At 35.7% G+C, this 21074-nt stretch overlaps 1 protein-coding gene across 2 annotated transcripts; it reads left to right on the top strand.

The window, feature by feature from the left end:
* The first annotated feature begins 1221 nt into the window (after nt 1-1221).
* On the top strand, nt 1222-20432 carry DRP3A (dynamin-related protein 3A). 2 transcript variants are annotated; one of them, XM_039047914.2, is made up of 20 exons: nt 1222-1806; nt 2178-2460; nt 2559-2587; nt 2695-2796; nt 4967-5035; nt 5125-5184; nt 5303-5416; nt 5733-5781; nt 5919-6025; nt 6735-6827; nt 6941-7033; nt 7112-7249; nt 8868-8981; nt 9096-9194; nt 9385-9427; nt 18742-18905; nt 18989-19135; nt 19343-19395; nt 19507-19606; nt 19753-20432. In XM_039047914.2, exons 1-20 carry the CDS (start codon nt 1450-1452, stop codon nt 20014-20016), a joined length of 2478 nt encoding a protein of 825 aa, XP_038903842.1. In that variant the 5' UTR covers nt 1222-1449; the 3' UTR covers nt 20017-20432. The 2 variants fall into 2 exon arrangements, with proteins under 2 accessions (XP_038903842.1, XP_038903843.1); XM_039047915.2 differs by having other exon boundaries at nt 1273-1806; nt 18754-18905.
* The last annotated feature ends 642 nt before the right edge of the window (nt 20433-21074 follow it).

Genomic DNA, 21074 nt, shown 5'->3' with positions numbered 1-21074 from the left:
GTTTATAATATTGATAGGTGAAGTTGGACTTTTGAGTTTGGAGCTAAGAAGTCTAAAAAAAATCCCAAAATTAAAAACTAAAAAGCCCAAAAGGAACCCTTATCAAAAGAAGCCCATTTCTTCTCTCATTCCTCCTCCTTCCCTTTCCCTTCTCTCCTGACCAGCCCAAAAAATCCTTCCATTTCCCTTCTCTTCCTGCCCGTGCCCTAGTACCTCCCTGAGTCAACCGCCGCCGAAAACGCGACCGCTAGTGCCCTAGAATTTATGGAGATAGTTTTTTTTTTTCTGTTCAGATTTAGAAACAGAATATCAGCTGAAGCATGAAGGTGAAGGTGATGATCATCATGCTAGAAATTTAGATGGAATCTCACAGAATATAGAATTTGATGATTTAATATATTTGGATTGCAACTTAAGTTTTGACAGGTTAGTTTGTTTATTTTGGTTTACCTATTTTTAGCATTTAATATATTAATATATATTTTCTTTTATTACAAATATTTGACAATACAAGGTACTAGCATAAAAAAGAAATGATTAAACATTTAGCAACGATTTTAAAAGATGCAGACGATTCGGATTAACATTATTTTGTGTCTAGTTTTTTTTGTGTGACATTATTTATTTATTACATTTTAAATGTAAGAATGAATAATACTCACAACTAAGGATGAGATGATGCCAAGAAAGGAGAAAGATTTGATTGTGAAGTCATCGTTGAAGAGGGAAAGACGAGTTTTATTGAATTTTAAGTTGTAAACTTATTTGAATGTATAAGATGTTTGCCTTTAATTGACTTATTTATTCAAACTTTATTGAATTTTAAGTTGTAAACTTATTCAATGGATTTGTTAGTTTTTAAATTGTGTTTATTTGAATGTATAAGATGTTGTGCACTAGTCAAATTTCAAATAAAATTACTTGAATTAAAAAAAATGAGGAATTCAATAAACTTATTTAATGGATTTTTTGTGGGCTAATCAAATTTTAATTAAAATCAAATTTTAAATAAAAAAATAGGGAATCCCATGGAGAATCCACAAGAAAATGGAGAATGAAGCCCGCGGAGACCCGTTTCCCTGACGGAGAATCCCCGTCTTACCCCACAAGACTGGAGACAGGGGATGCCCCTCGGCCCGGTTGCCAACCCTAACTTTTAAGCACGTGTAACTTCCAAAATGAACAAAATTTAAGGGGCATGAAACCGTGACATTGTGGTTCGAGGCTCACTTGTTGTAAGGGGCAAAAAGTGAATAAAATATCATTGAGCTCAAGTTTTCAGTGTCAATTATCAAATTATTGTAAACCAATCGGAGTAGTAAATCCAAAGCTTTCAAACGAACAAACCCTTGTCTCCTCTGTCCCTCTCTCTGTGAAATTCAAAACCCTTGCTCTCGTCTCCGATCCGCTTCCCGTAGTTTCCTTCTTCTTCCATTTTCTCCATCAATCATGGCGGACGACCCTGTTGCTCCATCTACGCCGTCGGTTTCTTCTTCTGCTGCTCCCCTAGGCAGTTCCGTCATACCTATAGTTAACAAGCTTCAGGACATCTTTGCTCAGCTCGGCAGCCAATCCACAATCGAGCTCCCGCAGGTCGCTGTTGTCGGCAGTCAGAGCAGTGGCAAATCCAGCGTACTCGAGGCTCTCGTTGGCCGCGACTTCTTGCCTAGGGGCTCTGGTATATGCACCAGGAGGCCTCTGGTGCTTCAGCTATTACAAACTAAGACCGACAAGGAATACGGTGAGTTCCTCCACTTGCCAGGGCAGAAGTTCTACGATTTTTCTGAGATTCGGAAGGAAATTCAGGTGAGGTTTATGCTTTTTCTTGTTGCTTAAGTTGATTTGGGTCTAATTCGATGGGAGAGCTTTTCATTTCTGTCGGAGTATGGAGCTCGCTTTAGGTTTTAATTTGCTTCTGGTCATTTCATTTACTTTTAAGTCTGTTGGTTTCTTATTATTGTCTAGCAGCTATGGCTGATTGTTTATCTTTTCCAAAGTCATCTTTTTATTGGGATGTTCATTAGAAGAGAGAATGAATTTAGATATTGTATATAAATTGATTTATTATTTTTTCTTCTAATGAAGTAGGAATTGTTTTGTGTTAACTATGCATATTCGAGAGATGACAGCAAAATGATTTTTGCAATGCCTAATACGTTTTTTACAATATTGTATAGTCTGAGACTGAGAGGGAAGTGGGTGGAAACAAAGGTGTCTCAGACAAGCAGATTCGGTTAAAGATTTTCTCCCCAAATGTTCTTGACATTACACTAGTTGATTTGCCTGGCATTACAAAAGTTCCAGTTGGAGATCAACCTTCTGACATTGAAGCACGAATTAGGACGATGATCATGTCTTACATCAAACGTCCAACCTGCTTAATTCTTGCTGTCACACCAGCAAATTCTGATTTAGCTAATTCAGACGCTCTTCAGATTGCAGGAAATGCTGATCCTGACGGTGAAGTTCTGCTATATAAAATCTTTAATGAGTTGACTTATCTTATCACATGTATGGGATCCTTTTTAACACTTTTGATGTTTTATTTCTGCTGACAGGTATAAGGACCATTGGTGTAATTACAAAGGTGATATACCATTTGCTCAATCTGATCCTTCTTTTTTTCTTTAATACTTTCAAGACACAATCCACATTCTGATTTTGTTTGTTCTATTCTACATATTGAAATTACAGCTGGATATAATGGATAGAGGTACAGATGCACGAAATCTTTTACTAGGAAAAGTGATTCCTCTACGACTTGGTTACGTTGGGGTTGTCAATCGCAGTCAGGAGGTGAGCATAAAGTTAATGAGGGGAGAAGTGGGTACTTAATTAACATGTGCATGATAGTTAATTCTTCTTCAAGCTTCATACTTGCATTAACGAATTCTTAACTTCAACTTGATGATAGGAAAATGCAATGCTTTATTCTTCTAGCTCATTTTATCCTACACAAGAGCTTTTGCTTATGCCTGTAGGTTTCAGGGTTTCAGCAATTACATATTTTAGAATATATTGAACACTGCCTCATGGTGGTTTTGCATCCAAGTTGTTCGTTGAAAATTGGTGCCTCTGGGCTTCAAAATGGTTATTGATGTAGCCTATATGATAAAAGGAGTAATCCTCCAAGAATCAAGATTGTGAATCTTTTATCAGAATGATAACGTGTTTCATACAAGAGGTGAATGTTCCTATTTATAGAGTTTTATTACAAGTAGGGGTAAAAAGGGAATTAACTTAGAATATTGCCTACTTACCCAATTAACCCCTATTCTTCTTATTTCATTCTACCCCTCCAAAAAGAAAACTCATCTTCTAGTGTTAAAAAGAAAAAAAATTATGAAGCGAACAAGGAATGAAATAAACTTGTTCAACAGAGTATGACCAAGCTGACCTCCTACATTTTGAACAAAAATATTATGATCAAAGGAATAAATTTGAGACAAAAAATCCAATATTGCCATCAAAAGATGAACTTCTCCAACGGCCATAAACTCAAAAAAGATGTTTCCTTCAAGCTCATTCAAAACTGTATTTAAAGAACCAATCACTAAAAAACCACATTCCAAAGAGAATCGTTCAAAAATCATGACATCTTTATCATTCGCTTCAAATTCTTCGACAGTTTGGTGATCCATTTATGCAAGCAATGTGTCGTTGTTCTTGCTCGATTTTTGCTCCGTGTTTGATACCTCTTTTCCATCTTCTTCGTTGGACTTTTCCCAATTTTATCTTCAAGATTTTTTATTTGAAAAGCTTCCAACCGTGATTCGTTTGTTTTTTTTCTTCCTTATATGAAATCAATGCGCTCTTGAACTCTTGCAAATGAATTGATAAATGATCAATATGTTGAGTCATTTTTTCCAATGAACGTTGGATTTCTTTTGTTGTTTTCTTTATTTCCTCAAATGCTATGGGATCAAAGTAGTCATTTTGTTGGATTCTTGAATATGTTTCAATCTCATAGTGGGTATAGAATTCATCCATTGATTTTCTTGAATCAACCTTTCTTGATTGTGTTTCATAATCAAAAGAATAATTTCAAGTCTTGAACGTTCTTTTTGGGCTGTAAAAATCTGTTCTTGATGATTCTTTAATTCATCTAACTTTCAATCTTTACATTAATTTTTTGAAAAATGGATTTGATTGGATCATTAAGCCCTTTTTCAATATTGTTGCCTTCTTATTCCATCCCAAATTGACTTAGAAACGTCTTCAGAGTCACTAGAATCACTAGAATCAAATTTCCAATGTAGATAATGATAGGTTCCTTGAGAAAATTGAGCATGGACAAAATTAGTATGTTGAAATTCTTCTGAATCACTTGAGTCAGAATCTCAACATTGGTTTTGGAAGTAAAATCGATTTTCTTGTCTATAGCAATTGTTGGTTTTTTTCTTGGACATCTTCTTTGATTGACAATAATCCATTATTGCAAAATCTTGGTTTCTTCTTTCTTTTCTCGGAATTTCAAGGGTCCTTTCTAATTAGATGTGGGCTGTTCGTCAACGAATATAACTCATAAAGCTCCCTTTTGTGATTGGCGTCACCAAGAGTTTCCCGGTCTTCCACTAGTGACAGTCAATGTTGGTCCAGATGGATGTTTTGATACCAAAATGATAAAAGGAGTAATCCTCCAAGAATCAAGTTGTGGATCTTTTATTAGAATCACAATGTGTTTCATACAAGATGGGAATGTTCCTATTTATAGAGTTTTATTACAAGTGCTGGTAAAAAGGGAATTAAACTAGAATGCCTAATTACCTGATTAACCCCTATTCTTCTTACATCAGTTACCGTTTGCTTAAAATTAAATATAGTTGTAACTTTTCTACAGGATAGTATTTCCAATTTTTTTGTTGTGAAAAAATTTCAGCCATGTGAGCAAGTATTGTTAATTTACAAATTTGTAGTAGTTGAATATATATATTGATCAGAGCTTTCTAATTGTTTCATTGAACAGGATATTTTACTGAATCGGAGCATTAAAGATGCCCTCGTGGATGAGGAGAAGTTTTTCCGCACCCATCCGGTATGATTTATTTATAATAGAGCTCAACATAAGTTTCTAGAAAAGCATTGGCCATCCATATGTTCTTTACATGTTATTGCATTGTACAGGTTTATAATGGTCTAGCTGATCGTTGTGGCATTGCTCAGTTGGCAAAAAAGTTGAACCAGGTATGTTTTGTCCGTATATGTATATTTGTGTCTGCAATTGTATGGAACTTTTGGCTCACAACGGCAAGTTGATGATTTTGAGCTATAATATATTATTTTTCTCTAATGTTGTTTATAGGTTCTAGTACAACATATTAAAGCTGTATTTCCTGGGCTGAAGTCGCGAATAAGTGCTGCTTTGGTTTCTGTTGCAAAGGAGCATGCCAGTTATGGAGAAATAACAGAATCAAAGGTTCTCAAAATTTCTTTTGTCCCTTCATAATCCTATTGATCTAGGTCAATTGTGTGGTATGGTGGCTTGCTCATTCACTGGTCATATATGCTCCTGTCGTAATTTATTATATGGAATGGATATCACACAATGACACAATGTTGTTACTTATGTAGAATGATGTAGAAAGCTATTTGCACTCGATCTATGTGTTCGTGTGCTTGAGATGAATGAATATGATGTAGTTAACTCATGACTTTCCTTTGTTTAATTATGAACTTTTCTTGGATAAGAGTCATATGATAACTTATTATATTCATCGTTTGATCGTGGATAGGCTGGTCAGGGTGCTCTTCTTCTGAATATTCTTTCAAAATATTGTGAAGGTAATAATTACTCTTCGTTTGTGTATGTATTTATTTTGAATAAGAAACAACTATTCATGGATAAAATGAGGAGGAACCATTGTTCAAGATCTTTCGTGTATGCATTTTATTTATTTATTTATTTTTTTGGGAAACAGCATTTTGTTCTATGGTTGAGGGAAAAAATGAAAAGTCAACAGACAAGCTCTTAGGTGGAGCTCGCATTCACTATATTTTCCAATCAATCTTTGTGAAGACTTTAGAGGTATGTATCTTTGTTATATAGACTGCAGTTCTAATTTGATTGCATACAGTACTTTTTTTTTCTCATTTTTTTAAAAAAATCTCCATGGGGCATTTTGTATGTGCATCTTTTTTGGACTTTTGCTTGCTATTCATTGTTAATAAAGCTGCGTAAGATTTGAATCATACCCTAGATGTGTATCTTCTGTCTGGCAAAATAAGGTATGGGTAAAGACTTTTGGGCGTTCAAGATTTTAGTTTGTAGACAAAGGATTGAATTGAAAGCGACACATTTGACAACTGAACTTAGTTTACCTAGAAAGGCTATTGGCAAAACACTTTGCCATTGTAGGCTTATATATCATGTTGGATTGTATTTATGATATGATTTTTATAATGGGAGTGGTGTGTTTTGACTCGAGTAATGTTTTAGTATGGATCGTGAAGTTCAACACTCTTCACATGCTTTAAAGTTTGCATGGTTCGGACAATAGGATTTAAGTAATAATACCGAACTACTTGCATGTAGGGGAACATTACCTTTAATGCCTCTTTGTAGGCTTCTGTTTCACTGTTTCACTGTTTCACTGTTTCACAGGCTTTTTGTAATTAGTAGTTAGGGATATTCTTTTTTGTATGTCTATGTATGATCTTTCATTTTTCTCAAATAAAAGCATGGCTTCCATAAAAAAAAAAAAAAAAGACTTAAATAATAATATGTGCTTGTGCAGGAAGTTGATCCATGTGAGGACTTGACTGATGATGACATTCGTACTGCCATCCAAAATGCAACTGGCCCTAAATCTGCAGTATTTGTACCGGATGTAGGTCTTATTCTGTTTGCTACTTTTTGTGCTGTCTATCTTGTGAAGTCTTATCTACTAATTTGTCACATGGAGGTTGACATCAACTAATTTGGGTTTCTTCACACACGCAGGTGCCCTTTGAAGTACTTATTCGCAGGCAAATCATTCGCCTACTAGACCCCAGTTTGCAGTGTGCCAGGTTTATATATGATGAGTTGGTACAGGTGGGGATAGTTGCATTTTCTCTTTACTTTTGCTGTCCATTATATGTTTATTATTTTCAATATAATTTCTATTATCAGATCAGTCATCGATGTTTGGCAAGTGAATTACAAAGGTTTCCGGTTCTGAGAAAGCGGATCGATGAAGTTATTGGGAACTTTTTGCGAGAAGGTCTTGAACCCTCAGAAACCATTATAGGACATCTCATTAACATTGAGGTTGGTAATAAAATTGTGTACACTTTTTCAATGGCTATCATACCTTTCCTTTCGTTTTTCCCCTCTTAAAATTTATATTAGTGTACCATGATGGAAAATCAAACTCCTCAAGGGCCGTTTGGTTCAAGATTTTAAGGATGCCTAAGAGTTAAAGATAACAGTGTTTGGTTGTGCATGGGAATGCTATCCGAATTTTATGAAAAAAATCATGTTTGTATTTAATTTATGAAATTAAGCACGACAATCTTATATCATTATAATAGATTAATTAGTAAGAAAATATCATTCAATATATTGATAAAAGCTAATTAATTAAGAATCAATAATAATTTAAATTATAAAAATTTGAAAATTGAGTAATTTATAATTAAAATCAATCAATTAATATATTTATTGAACGTCATATTAATTATAATTTAACACTTAATCATTTTTATAATTAATTAAATTCAAAATTAGTAATCTTAATTTTAATTCAATAATATGAGAAAATATATTTTAGTAAAACAATATATTATATAAAAAATGAAAAATGGGACCAAAATATGATATGTTAATAAAAAATATTAATAAAGAATACTAAAAAAAGTTATATAAATATGATATGAAAACAATGAACGGAGTAATAAAAATTAATCACAATAAATAACTAAACCAATTATAAATAATCAACAATGTTTATATGTTTATAATGAAATATTAAATTGAAATTAATATCAATAAATAATCGATTGGTTATATAAAAAAAACAATAAGTAAACAATTATTATTATTGAAGATTAAATTTTTGTACTAACCAAATTTAACTAATTTTATTTTATCAATTGAATGTATTTAAGATATTGTTAGCTAATTAATTAATTAGCATTCATTTGATAAATTTTTATTGTAAAAATAAGTTAAGTAAATATTTTAATGATTATTATTGATTTATTAAAATAAATATTTATATTAATTTTGATAAACTAATATTAATTAATTAATTAACTATATACAAAATGAAATTATATATAAAATGAAAAAAACAAACGGAGAGGGGAAAGAGAAAACCCACAGTTTTGGAAGGGAATAGAAAACTGTGGAAAATGTTGGGAATAGCTTCTTGTCAGGTAAAATGTTGAAAACTGTGAAACAAATATGAATTTTGTATGCCTGTGTCAATTTCCATGTAGAAAATCTTCTAACCAAATGAACCCTAAATGTTTTAAGATTGTTGCTTTGAAAATATTAGCAGAAGAAATACTAACATTAGATGTCAATCATGCAACGAGCTGTAATATAGAGTCTTCTTTAATTGTTGGCAAATTAATATTTTATCATGTTTTATTTTGGATTTCCTAATACTTTTCATCAGGAAGATGCGTTGACTTCCTAAGTTTGGTCAAAAGCATCTGTCATTTTCATCTCTTACCTTGACTACTTAACTAGGAACCTAACCACGTGCAACTTTGGAGTGGACAAATGGATTACACTTCTAGAATGCATATATCATTACAATTTTTCTTTTAAATCTTAATCAAATTGGATTGTGGGTTGATGTTGTCTTCTGAAAGTGAAAATAATAAAGTTTCGAAGTAGCTGTTTTTATAAATCGACAAAAATGGTCTACAATGTGCAGATGGGCTACATAAACACCTCACACTCAAATTTTATTGGAGGAAGTAAGGCTGTGGAGATTGCCCTGCAGCAGGTCAAGTCTTCTAGGGTTCCTTCGACTGTTCCAAGGCTGAAGGTTTCTTTTTTGTTCTTTTCAATTTCCTTTTTAAAATTACAATAATAATGATTTAGAACGTGTTTATTAATCATATAAAGTCTTTGTTTATAACTGTTGACTGTTGTTGATTAGGATGGCGTGGTTGAACCTGATAAAGCACCACCATCTGAGAAAACTTCAAAATCTCGAGCTTTCCTTGCCAGACATTCAAATGGCTTTTTGACTGAGAAGGTAAAGACCACTTCAACTTCCTTTGCCTGAATAATTCACTCAGATAACATTGAATGATATTAAGTTTTTATTACTTATTTCATTGTTGTACGTTATGACCTCAATAGAATGAAGTTTAAAATTTAAAATTGGGACACTTGTTATATTGATGTTCTTGTGACTAAGTTTATACTATCTGGACCATTAACAGGGTGCTCGGCCTTCAGGTGATGGTGATAAAGTTGCGCCTTCTGGTATGTTTTTGTTTTGGGAAATCTTGGGGAAATAATCACTTAATATGTTTGTGACCTGTTTATATCCATTATATTTTGAATGACAGCCGAATTTTAGAGCGAATGTTTGAGCAGAAGACCTCACGTGTGATTTAATGCTCTTTGAGTATATGAAGAGTTGGACATACATGTGGAGGAGATTGAGATGTAAATCTCTCTAATGGCTAGGGTTTAGATAGCCTCCAAAACCCTAATGTAGGGAAGATGAACTGCTCCTAGGAGATGTAGGCAACATTGCTCCTTCATTAGTGCTTTAAATTCTTGCACAAAATCAAAATAAGTGGTACTAGATGATACACCAAGATTAAGCTCTCTTTATGTATAGGCTCAAGCATGAATCGTTTTGAGGAGATAATTCATCCTCACAAATGGTCAAAATTGGACTTGTTCCCTCCATCTCTACCAAAATCATTTTCATTACTTTGCACATTACTCTCAAATTTTTCCTTCACATTCTTGTCTTCTAGGATCTCTGCCTTCTCGTTTTCTATCTCTAATTTTGATTGAGAATTGTTTAGTTCTTTACTCTATGCGACTCTTCTTTCTTCATGGCTAGAAATCTCTCTATTTAATTCTTCTTCCTGTATTCTTGGAAAATTTGTTTTGGGTCAATCGTATTCTGGTTGACATGTTTGTTCTCTAAAAGTTGGCACAACAAACTCCATTCTAATTGGATTGATTTCTTAACATATTTTCTTATAGAACTGTATAGTTTTGCCTAATCTTCCTGTATAACTTCTTTAAGTCTCGCATCTCTACTTTGAAGTTCAACATGCCTTCTTCTTTGTTGGTACATGGCTGCAAAATAAAAATAAGTAGAAGAAAAGTGGACCTTACAAAATAGAAATAAATCAAGCAAGAATGATTATAAAGTGTCAAGCTCAAGCAAATGACCAATAGAATTCAACAAAAGAGAAGAACAGAAAAAAGAAAAGTAACAATCAATAGCCTAATGTTCAAGACTCAACAAACTAGATAAGGAAGCAACAAAAACAAGATATCTAAAATCAATAATTTAAGATTCAAGATTGAAAGAATTATGTGAGATGAATAAAGAAAAGCAGACAATTAAACTGAACAATAACGATAATAAAAGTAACAAAGAAGTATGATTCAAGAATAAAAACACCAAGTTTACCAGACTCCAAATTGAAAGGATAACTTTTTAGAACCCAAAGAATTGAAATCTCAATGATTTTGGCACTTGATTGAAATAAAAAAATCACTAAACATAAGCCGTTTGAAAAGCAAGTTGAATAGTCTAAAATTGGGGGATGAAAATATGGCATTCTTTCACAGATCTCTATCAGCAAAAGAACGAAGGAACTTAATGACAGAATTGTTTACAAGCGATGGAACTTCCATCCAGTCATTCCGAGCAATCGAAGAAGAAATATTGGGCCATTTCTCCTCTCTATAAAAAAAATTCCAGGGTCTAGAGTCATCCCCTCAAACTGCAATTGGAAACAAGTCCCAGCAGTCCAGAATTCCTTCCTAACAGCACCATCTCGCAGTGAGGAAATACAACAAGCTTTTAAAAGCACTTGGGAAGAACAAAGCCCCAGGACCCGATGGTTTTACAACTAATTTTTTCTTGGTGTTTTGGCCCAAATTCCAGCCCATATTCCAGTAAATGTTCGACAAATTCCATCTAAACGGTAAGCTAAATGCTCATGTCAAAGAAAATTTCATTTGCCTTATTCCTAAGAAAGAAGACTCCCAGTCTGTCAAAGACTTTAGACCAACAAGTCTCACTGCATCCTCCTACAAAATAATTACTAAAGTCCTAGCCGAGAGGTCGAAGTAGGTGATGCCATCTTTAATTTCCAATACTCAAAGCGCCTTCTTAGGTGGAAGACAAATCCTAGATCCGGTTCTAATCGCTAATGAAGCAATGGAAGATTATCGTGCAAAGAAGAAAAAGGTTGGATACTCAAATTGGATATGGGAAAGGCATTTGATCGGGTAGACTGGGAGGTCCTAGGGAGAGTCCTTGTGCTCATGGGATTTCACACAAAATGGATTGAGTGGATCAACGGATGAGTTTGTAACCTGTAATTCTCTCTTTACATCAATGGGAGGCCTAGAGGACGTATATTGTCAAGAAGAGGTATTTGCCAAGGTGACCCTTTTATCACCTTTCCTATTTCTCATAATTAGTGAAATCCTGTGCACTTTTATTTCTCAAATACATGAGAATGAATTCTGTTAGGACCCCAATCATTACACACTTACAAACAGAGGGGCAAGAAGGGAATTACACCTCGAGTTGTGGGTGAAGGAAGAATTAATCGAGAGAGTGAGGAAGCATGACGAGGGGGGTGTGACCACAAATTCGGTTATAAAACAGAAAGGAGGGAGAGGCAGGGTGAGGAATCATTTTGGGAAAAAGCTGGAGCAGCTTTTGGAGGAGAGAATTCTGGCCCTCTCGAATTGGCTGGTTCTTTGTTTTCATTCTTGTTGTTTCTTTTAGTCTCTTCTTGCTTTTAGTACTATTATTTCCATTGTAATTTTCCCTTAAAGTAGATAAATAAATCATACAAGAGCTTTGCTCTGTTTCTTGGGAATTGTCTTGTTAGGTATTTACCATTGGCAGATTTGGATACCTAACAAATTGGTATCAGAGTCATCAACCTGGGACGAACAAGGCAAATGGCTTAGGAACACATCGAGGAAAGAATGGAGGCGAACGAGAGAGAGATTCTGGGAATGAAGGAGTTGATCTTGGGACTCTGTAAAAGCGTTGAGAAACTCTGAAGATGTACGCGAAAATAGCTCTGTGAGGAAGAACGAAGAATCCAACGTGGTTGATAGGAAAGGGAAAGAAAAATCGGAGGAGGTTGATTCGGCCACTACTCAAGGAAGTACAAGGATGGATAAGAGCACATATAAGAGGCTGGAGATGCCAATCTTCGCGGGAGAGAATTCGGAATCATGGGTTTATCATGCTGAGCATTACTTCGAAATCCAGAACGATGCCGAGAAGGTAAAGGTGGCGGTAGTGAGCTTCACCCTTGATGAAGTAGACTGGTTCCGGTGGAGCCATAATCAGAAGGCGATCGACACTTGGGAGGAACTGAAGAGGCGGATGTTCAAACACTTCTGACTTACGGTTGAAGGGAGTCTCGGAGCGAGGTTGCTTCATTCAAACATGAAGGTAGCTACGGATTATGTGAAGAAATTTGTGACCTATTCAGCACTGTTGCCGGAAATGTCGGAGAGTGTCCCCGTGGATGTGTTCCTAAACGGACTTGAACCGTCGATCCGGGCGGAACTTATTAGTCGGGATCCTGTGGGCTTGGATGATAGTATATGTGAGGCCCAAGTCATTAGCGATCGAAACTTGGCCTTTAAATTGGCCTTTAAGGAATTAGGTATTAATGGGCCGAGCAAAGGGGAGGCCCGAATGAGTACAAAAACAAATAGTGGGACGGCGAAGGGAAACCCTAAAGCAGTAGAGAACGGGGGAGTTCCACGGTGACAATTCCCATCAAGGGAAATGCCGTGAAGAAAGACATGCCAATGAAGAGATTATCAGACAACGAATATAGGGAACGGTTGGAGAAGGGTTTGTGTTTTCGTTGCAACGAGAGGTATACGCATGGCCACCGTTGTAAGATAAAAGAAAATTGTGAGTTAATGTTGTTCATTACGAATGAGAGTGACTAGGAGGCAGAAGTTGAAGAATTCTATTATTTCTTCTTAATTTTGTACAAAGATAGAACCCTAATTTAAAGAGAGAGACATAACTATACAAGGAAATGACCTAACGGTAATAGGAAATATAAGGGAAAAAATATACAAGGAAAAAAATGGTAAATACAAGGAAGAAATTCCTTTTTCTATATTCAACACTCCCCTTCAAGCTGGATTGTATATGTTGATTAAATCTAGCTTGGTCTTCAATGTATCAAATATATAAAGCTTTGGTAAGTATATCTGCAATTTGCATTTTGGTCAGTATGTAGTTGAGAGAGATGCTTTTGTTTTCAATTTTCTCTTTGATGAAGTATCGATCGATGTCGACATGTTTTATACAGTCATGATGGATGGGATCTTTTGCAATATTTATCGCTGCTTTGTTGTCACAATAGACCTCTATTGATTCTTCAGTGGTAAGTTTTAGTTTTGATAGGATGCCTTTTAGCCACATTCCTTCACATATTTCTTGAGCCAGGACCCTCAATTCTGCTTCAACACTGCTTCTAGACACAACTGATTGTTTTTTGCTTCTCCGTGACTAGATTTCTCCATACAAATGTGTAATATTCAGTAATTGATCTTTTGTCAATTTTTGAGCTTGCCCAATCTACATCTGTGAAGATTTCAACGTTTCTTTTCTTTGATTTTTTGAAGTACAATCATATTCTCCTGGGGTTCCTTTTAAGTATCTGAGGATCCTACACTTGCTTCAAATGGCTTTTGTGTAGACTTGGGTTGTCCAAATAGTTTTTGGAGGAGATCCAACTATTCTTTAGTAAAAATATTATTTTCAGAGGCAACATTACCTTCTGACGATGAACTTGCTTGATATGACTTCCCTCATTTATCACTAGTTCCTTTGTTCGGCTGCCAATCTGAGGGTTTGCCATGAATGTCCCAACAAGCGTCTTTAGTATACCCTGGCTTTTTACAATGCTCACACCATGGTCTTGTCTTTCGTGGTCGGTTCTCAGTTCCACTATAGTTTTGATATCGATTATGGCGGTTATCATGAGAATTTGTATTTTGAGTGCGTACCTCATGATTTCGAACAAGTAGAGCAAATCCTTTAGGTTCGGAGTTTCCCTAACATTAGCTTTGTTCTGCTTTCTTCTCTTCTCACTCCTGCAAAAACTTCTCTAATTTTAGGTGAAGGTTTTATAGCTAGGATCCGACCACGTACCTCATCCAGTTTTTTATTGAGACCAAGAAGGAACTTGAACACTTGTTTCTTTTCAACGATCTGTTTGTATGTAGTTGCATCTGTAGTGCACATCCACTTGTGATATTCGAACGTATCGAGCTGTTGCCACAAACGAGAGAGTTGAGTCAAGCAATGAGTCACTGGCATATCACCTTATCTTAGTTCATGCAATTTTCCTTCTAGTTCAAAGGCTTCTGATGTATTTTCTTGATCTGAGTAAGTTTCACGAGCTGCTTCTCAAATTTCACTTGTAGTTGAAAAGAGTAAAAGACCTTCACCAAATTTTGTTGTCATGGAATTGATTAACCATAGCATGACCATGTTGTTTTCAGCTTTTTATGTTTTGTATTTCTGATCATCTTTGTTTGGTACAACAGTTTTACTTGATAAGTAGTCTTCTTTTTCTTTTCCACATATGAACATCATGATTGTGACCAAGAGGCAATTCTTTCCATTTAGTTTGTGATTGGTGATCGGAAGCAAGGATCCTTCTGTATTGAAATTTGTTTTGTGATTGAAGCTGCCATTTGCTCTCTGTAACTCGTGTTAAGGAAAAAATGGTAAATATGCTTTTATTCCAATAGCCCAATGATCTGATACAAAGAATTTGTGATCAAGCACCCAGTACACTGCCTTTTGTTCCAATAGCCCAGTGATCGATACCAAAAATTTGTAATCAAGCACCGGCCCAATAGTCCAATGCATTTTTATGGACCTACGTGATTTAAAGCCAGAAACTTCCACTGGTCCAAACAAAGCCCAGTGAAAATAATTGAACCCTAAACATTGTAAAATAATTGAATCCAACTTAATTTAATAAAAAATGAACCTGATCCATGCTGAAAAATTGAACCACGCACTGATCACCGCTAAGATCTTCATGCTGATGGGTTTCAATTCTTCACCACTGAGATTCTGTCTTTGTTTCAAATTTTTCTGATCTGATTTTGATGTCCGTCTTTTTCACGTGCACGATCTATGCCGGAGCAGTCTCGCCGGTCTTCACGTTGAGATCCCTATTCACATTGAGATCTATGCTGGTGGGTTTAGTCTCGCCGATCTTCACCTTTTTTTTATTAAAAAAAACGTTGTTTGTGGGTTACGCCTCCAACAGACGGCTACTTTTGAATTGAAGTTCGAAAAAATTTATCATGGGAGGGCTTTTGACACAAAGTCGACACTTTTGACACGAAGGAGAAGAAAAAATGTGAGAATTGTTTCGGACTTGAAACCTAAGAGCTGAGATGGTTTCGGGCGTGAAACCTAAGAGATAGAAAGACTTTGATGCTATGAAGAATTCTATTATTTCTTAATTTTGTACAAAGATAGAACCCTAATTTAAAGAGAGAGACATAACTATACAAGGAAATAACCTAACGGTAATATGAAATATAAAGGAATAAATATACAAGGAAAAAATGGTAAATACAAGGAAGAAATTCCTTTTTCTATATTCAACAGAAGCAGTTGTCAAAGAGAACGAGGAGACTCTGGAATTAAACGATATGGAAGTAATCGAAGATGCTGAAATCTCTCTCTGTTCGATGATAGGTTTCTCCAAATGAGGTATTATGAAATTGAGAGGAGCCATTGGGGGTAAGGAGGTAATAATTCTGGTTGACTGTGGAACGACTCATAACTTCATCCATCGGAGATTGATTGATGAGCTAAAACTGCCAGTAACACGAACAGTAAGGTACGGAGTGATAATCTGGAATGGAGAAGCGATCCAGGGTGATGGAGTTTGTAAATTAGTGATGGTCAAGTTACATGAATTGGTGGTTGAGGCAGATTTTCTTTCGATGGACTTAGGAAATATGGATGTAGTGCTGGAAATGCAATGGCAGTTTACCACGAGGTTCATGGGCGTCCACTGGCCCTCACTGACAATGAGCTTCATGGAAGGAGACGGGATTGTGACATTGAAAGGTGACTCGACGCTTACACGATCAGAGATTTCCTTTGAGGCTTTAGCCAAGGTCGGGGAGGAAGAGGATCAAGGTTTTTCGATTAAATTTCAGAATGTCGAGATACCTGATCATTGAGACGTGATCTTTGAGGAGCCCAATCAGGAAGAAGAAGAATTACCTATCATGATACAAGCCTTATTAAGCGAAAGTGAGGGCATCTTTGAGATCCCATCTGAGCTCCCACCTAAATGTGGAATTGACCATCAGATCAATACGAAAGAGGGACCGCTACCTATCAACGTGAGACCATATAAGTATAGGCACCACAGAAAGAGGAGATCAGAAGGCTTGTGGGAGAGATGCTCCACGTAGGGATTATAAGACCAAGTCGTAGCCCATACTCGAGTCTGGTTCTGTTGGTTAAAAAAAAAAGAGGGATGGAGGTTCTGTGTGGATTATAGAAAGTTGAATTAGATCACCATTGCGGATAAATTTCCCATGCCTGTCATCGAAGAACTATTAGACGAGCTTCACGGGTTTGCCGTCTACTCAAAACTGGATCTATAGTCAGGCTATCATCAAATCTGAATGAATGAGAGAGATATTGAGAAGACAACATTCCGAACTCATGAGGGACACTACGAGTTCTTGTTGATGCCCTTTGGTCTAACCAACACTCCTGCAACATTTCAGTCACTGATGAATAAGATTTTTGGGCCATTCCTCCGAAGGTTTATCTTAGTGTTCTTTGACAACATCCTGATTTACAGCCCGGACATTGCTACTTATGAGATTCATTTTGGCCATGGTGTTTAATATCTTGAGGAATCATAAGCTATATGCTAACCGGAAGAAATGTACCTTTTACCAAATTCAAATACAGTAACTACATTGGGTATCGCAAGAAGGGGAGAAGCTGACGAAGAAAAGGTAAAAGCAATGGTTCATTGGCCACGGCCAAAGAATATAACTGAACTTAGAGGCTTCCTTGATCTCACGAGGTTTGTACAAAGGTATGGACAAATTGCAACTTCTTTAACTCAACTGGAATGCAGGCCAACCAATCATTCAAAGAACTCAAGCAAGCCATGGTGACCGTTCCAGTGTTGGCTCTACCTGACTTCTCAATCCCTTTTGTGATTGAAACGGATGCGTCCAGGTTCAGATTAGGGGCTGTATTATCTCAAAATTCCAGACCGATTGCTTATTTCAGTCAGAAACTATCCCCTTGAACATAGGAAAAATCCATTTATGAGAGAGAGTTGATGGCTGTGGTGTTAGCGGTACAGAAATGGTGGCATTACCTATCAAGAAATCGATTTACAGTGATTTCGGACCAAAAAGCCTTAAAGTTTCTGATAGAACAAAGAGAAGTGCAACCATAATTCCAAAGATGGCTTACTAAATTAATGGGTTACGATTTTGAGATATTGTACCAGCCTGGTCTTCAGAACAAGGCAGCCAATGCACTATCTTGATTACCACCAACAGAAGAGTTATTTGTGTTAACTACCCCGACACTACTTGATGTGGAACTAGTATTGAAGGAAGTGAGGGAGGATGAAGACTTACAAAATATCATTGTAATATTGAAGGAGGATCTGGAGGGAAAGCCAAAATATCAATGAAGGATTTGTTCAAAGCTTTATGGAAATCCAATAAGTCCAGAAAATTTCACTTATGGAAATCCACAAGTGAAACTTTGCCATCTCCGTTTAGTTTTGAAGGTTAATTTCTGCCTAGGCCTGAGGTTTTCAACCCAAGACTTTGCTTTCTTATGAAGCTGTTCTTTCTCCCACTGTCGGATCGGTCTTTCATGTGTTATGATGGATTAAGATTCCAAAGAAAATCAGGTTCTTTACCTGACAAGTTTTACTTGGCTGTGTAAATACGATGGATAAGGTTTTGAGAAAGTTGCTTTCGTTAATGGGTCCTTTTTCTTGCATTCTTCGTCGGAAGGTGGAGGAAAACCTGGATCACCTTCTCTTGAGAGTGTCAGTATGCGAGATCTGTTTGAGCTATTTCTTGTAGGAGTTCGATCATTTGCTAGCTTGCCAGAGGGACGTTCAGTTCATGATTGGGGAGTTCCTCCTCCATTTGCCTTCCAAATAGGAAATGACGCTTTCTTTGGTTTGTGGGGGTGTGTTTTACTATGGGATTTGTGGGGAGAGAGAAACAATAGAGTGTTTAGGGGCGTGGAGAGGGGCCCCAGTGAGTTTGGTCTTTGGTGATGTTTCATGTTTCTCTTTGGGCTTCGATTTTGAAGGTTTGTTGTAATTACATGTTAAGCAATATCTTACCTAGTTGGAAACCCTTTCTTTAGTGGGTTGTTGTGGGCTTGTTTTTTTTTTTGTATGCCCTTATATTCTTTCATTCTTTCTCAATGAAATTAGTCATTTCTATTAAAAAAGAAAAAAAAGGAAAAAAAAGAAGCTGTTACTAATCCCACTTACAATCAGTTGATTTTTCAGGGGCAACGGCAAATAGTTCAAGTTGGGGTATTTCGTCTATTTTTGGTGGGAGTGATAACCGTACATCTGCCAAAGAAAGTTCAACAAGCAAACCATATAACGAACACGTTCTCAACACAGAGCAGTCCTCCTCCATGATCCATTTGAGAGAGGTAATGTCCTGGTTTCATAGTTGAAGTTGCTCAAGTTGTTTCGCTGGTTTAAACTAAACAATGTGTTTGATGTTTTGTTAAAGCCACCAATTGTACTGAGACCTTCAGGAGGGTGTTCAGACCAGGAGATTATTGAAATTGCGGTCATAAAACTGCTCCTGAAATCATATTATGAAATCGTCAGAAACAATATAAAAGACTTGGTTCCAAAATCCATCATGCATTTCCTGGTAATGTATTAACTTTTTGCAGCTATTATCGATTATTATATGAATAAACGAACTTAAACTTAACCATATTTTAAGTTAAAAAAACAATTTAGGTATCGGTCAACATTCGATAAAGCTTGTGAACATATTTTCAAGTTTTTAAAGCTGTAAGCTTTTATAGTTTTGTAAGTTCTTGCAACTTCTTGTTTACGATTGATCTCAATCCAGGTTAACCATACCAAACAGGAGATGCACAATGTCTTCATAAAAAAACTTTACAGGTAACCAAGATTCGAAATTATTCTTTTGTAAAGTATATGAGATGTACACGATTCATATTATGGTTTTGATCTTATAATACTAATGCTTTCGATTTCAATGTTGGAAAATAGAGAAAACCTGTTTGAAGAGATGTTGCAGGAGCCTGACGAGGTGGCAATGAAGAGGAAGCACACACGAGAAACCCTCCGTGTTCTACAACAGGCTTTTCGGGTACGTCTGTTTTTGTTCCACTCTGCAACCATTCACAAATGGTGGTAGATTGGAGAAGTATGTATGAGTCTGACAGTCCCAAGTTAGCTCTTGTGTTGCAGCTCCAAAACTGAAGCAAATACTACTTTCTTACCTTCTTTTTGTAGACATTGGATGAATTACCTTTGGAAGCGGAGTCGGTCGAGAGAGGTGGTAATCCAACCGGAGTACCGAGGATGCATGGAATGCCAACATCATCCATGTATTCTACCAGCAGTTCGAATGATACATTCTCCCCTTCTCCCAAGAATCCAAAGCCGCGAAAGTCATCGTACTCGGGGGAGCTTCAGGTACCATTATACGGCAATTCAGATTCTAATGGGAACGGTCGATCATCTATGCCCAGCCTCTATCCAAAACTTGATCTATAATAACCCTCCATGTGCATAGCCCGTCCAAAATGAACATTGAGCCATCACATTCATTTGGTTTCGAGTCCAACAAGTGGAGCTAATGGAATTCCTTAGTCCCCAACAAAACGAAGGTGCTTTTTATTCTTCCAGCAGATTCTTTCAAAGTCAACCATTTTTTTGAAAAAGAAAAAAAAAAATTCATCTCCCTATCCCGTGTCGTTCCCCGGAAAAAAAAAGAAAAAGAAAAATAATGCGGAGCAGTTAGCAGCAGATGAACTCACTCTCCTCTCCCCTTAGTTTGTTTGATAAAAAGTTAGCCAGTTTTGGTTTAAAAAAACATGGCTAGTTTTTGAGATTATACCATGAATGAGACTTGAAAATTGAATTGGCAGGTGTATCTTGTTTAATGTTTAGTCCAGTAGTTTTTCTCTGTAGTCGTATTATCATTGGATCATATTATGTTGAGAGTTTTAAGATTTAATGTTTGTAGTCTGTTTATATCAATGTTGAAAGAGATTCTCTCACTCCTGGTTATAGAGGGAAAAAAAAAAAGCTTTCTTCTTTTCTTCTCTAACTGTTTAATTGATAAGGATTTGGTGAGAGGTAAAAATAAAGATCGAGTCTTCAGTATAATTTTGAAAATTTTGAAAATTATAATTTTGCCCTTGTTTTGTGGTTTTTATTTTTTTTGAAAATCAAGTCTATTTTCTCTATCATAGTTTTTATGCTTTAAGTAAAAGAGTTAAATTCTAAATTAAATTAAAAAGAAAACAAAAAATAAAATTTTTAAAATTATTTTGTTTAGATCTCAAAACTTGGTTTGGTTTTTGAAAACTATTGATAATAGAGCAAGAGATAGAATGAGTGTCTATAGATTTAATATTTAAAAACTAAATAAAAAATAAAAGGTTTGAAATTATTTTTGGTCTCTAAACCTTTTATAAAGTAATAATTTAATCTTTGAGCTTTTATTGGTAACAATTTAATTGTACTTTTAAATTTGTAACAATCTAGTCTTTAAACTTTAATAAGTAATAATTTAGTATTCTGAAAATTGTAACAATTTAGTCCCTATT

This window comes from Benincasa hispida, chromosome 11, assembly GCF_027475165.1.
Source record: "Benincasa hispida cultivar pf3 chromosome 11, pf3_genome.v1.1, whole genome shotgun sequence".
NCBI classification, from domain to species: Eukaryota; Viridiplantae; Streptophyta; class Magnoliopsida; order Cucurbitales; family Cucurbitaceae; genus Benincasa; species Benincasa hispida.
This window is presented reverse-complemented; position numbering and strand designations above follow the sequence as displayed.

Bases quoted from the DNA above. Each gene is read 5' to 3' on its own strand.
- DRP3A (XM_039047914.2), top strand. From the start codon at position 1,450: ATGGCGGACGACCCTGTTGCTCCATCTACGCCGTCGGTTTCTTCTTCT. The intron at 5,036-5,124 runs GTATGATTTATT...TGCATTGTACAG, and splicing joins AGTTTTTCCGCACCCATCCG to GTTTATAATGGTCTAGCTGA. The intron at 19,396-19,506 runs GTAACCAAGATT...GTTGGAAAATAG, and splicing joins TTCATAAAAAAACTTTACAG to AGAAAACCTGTTTGAAGAGA.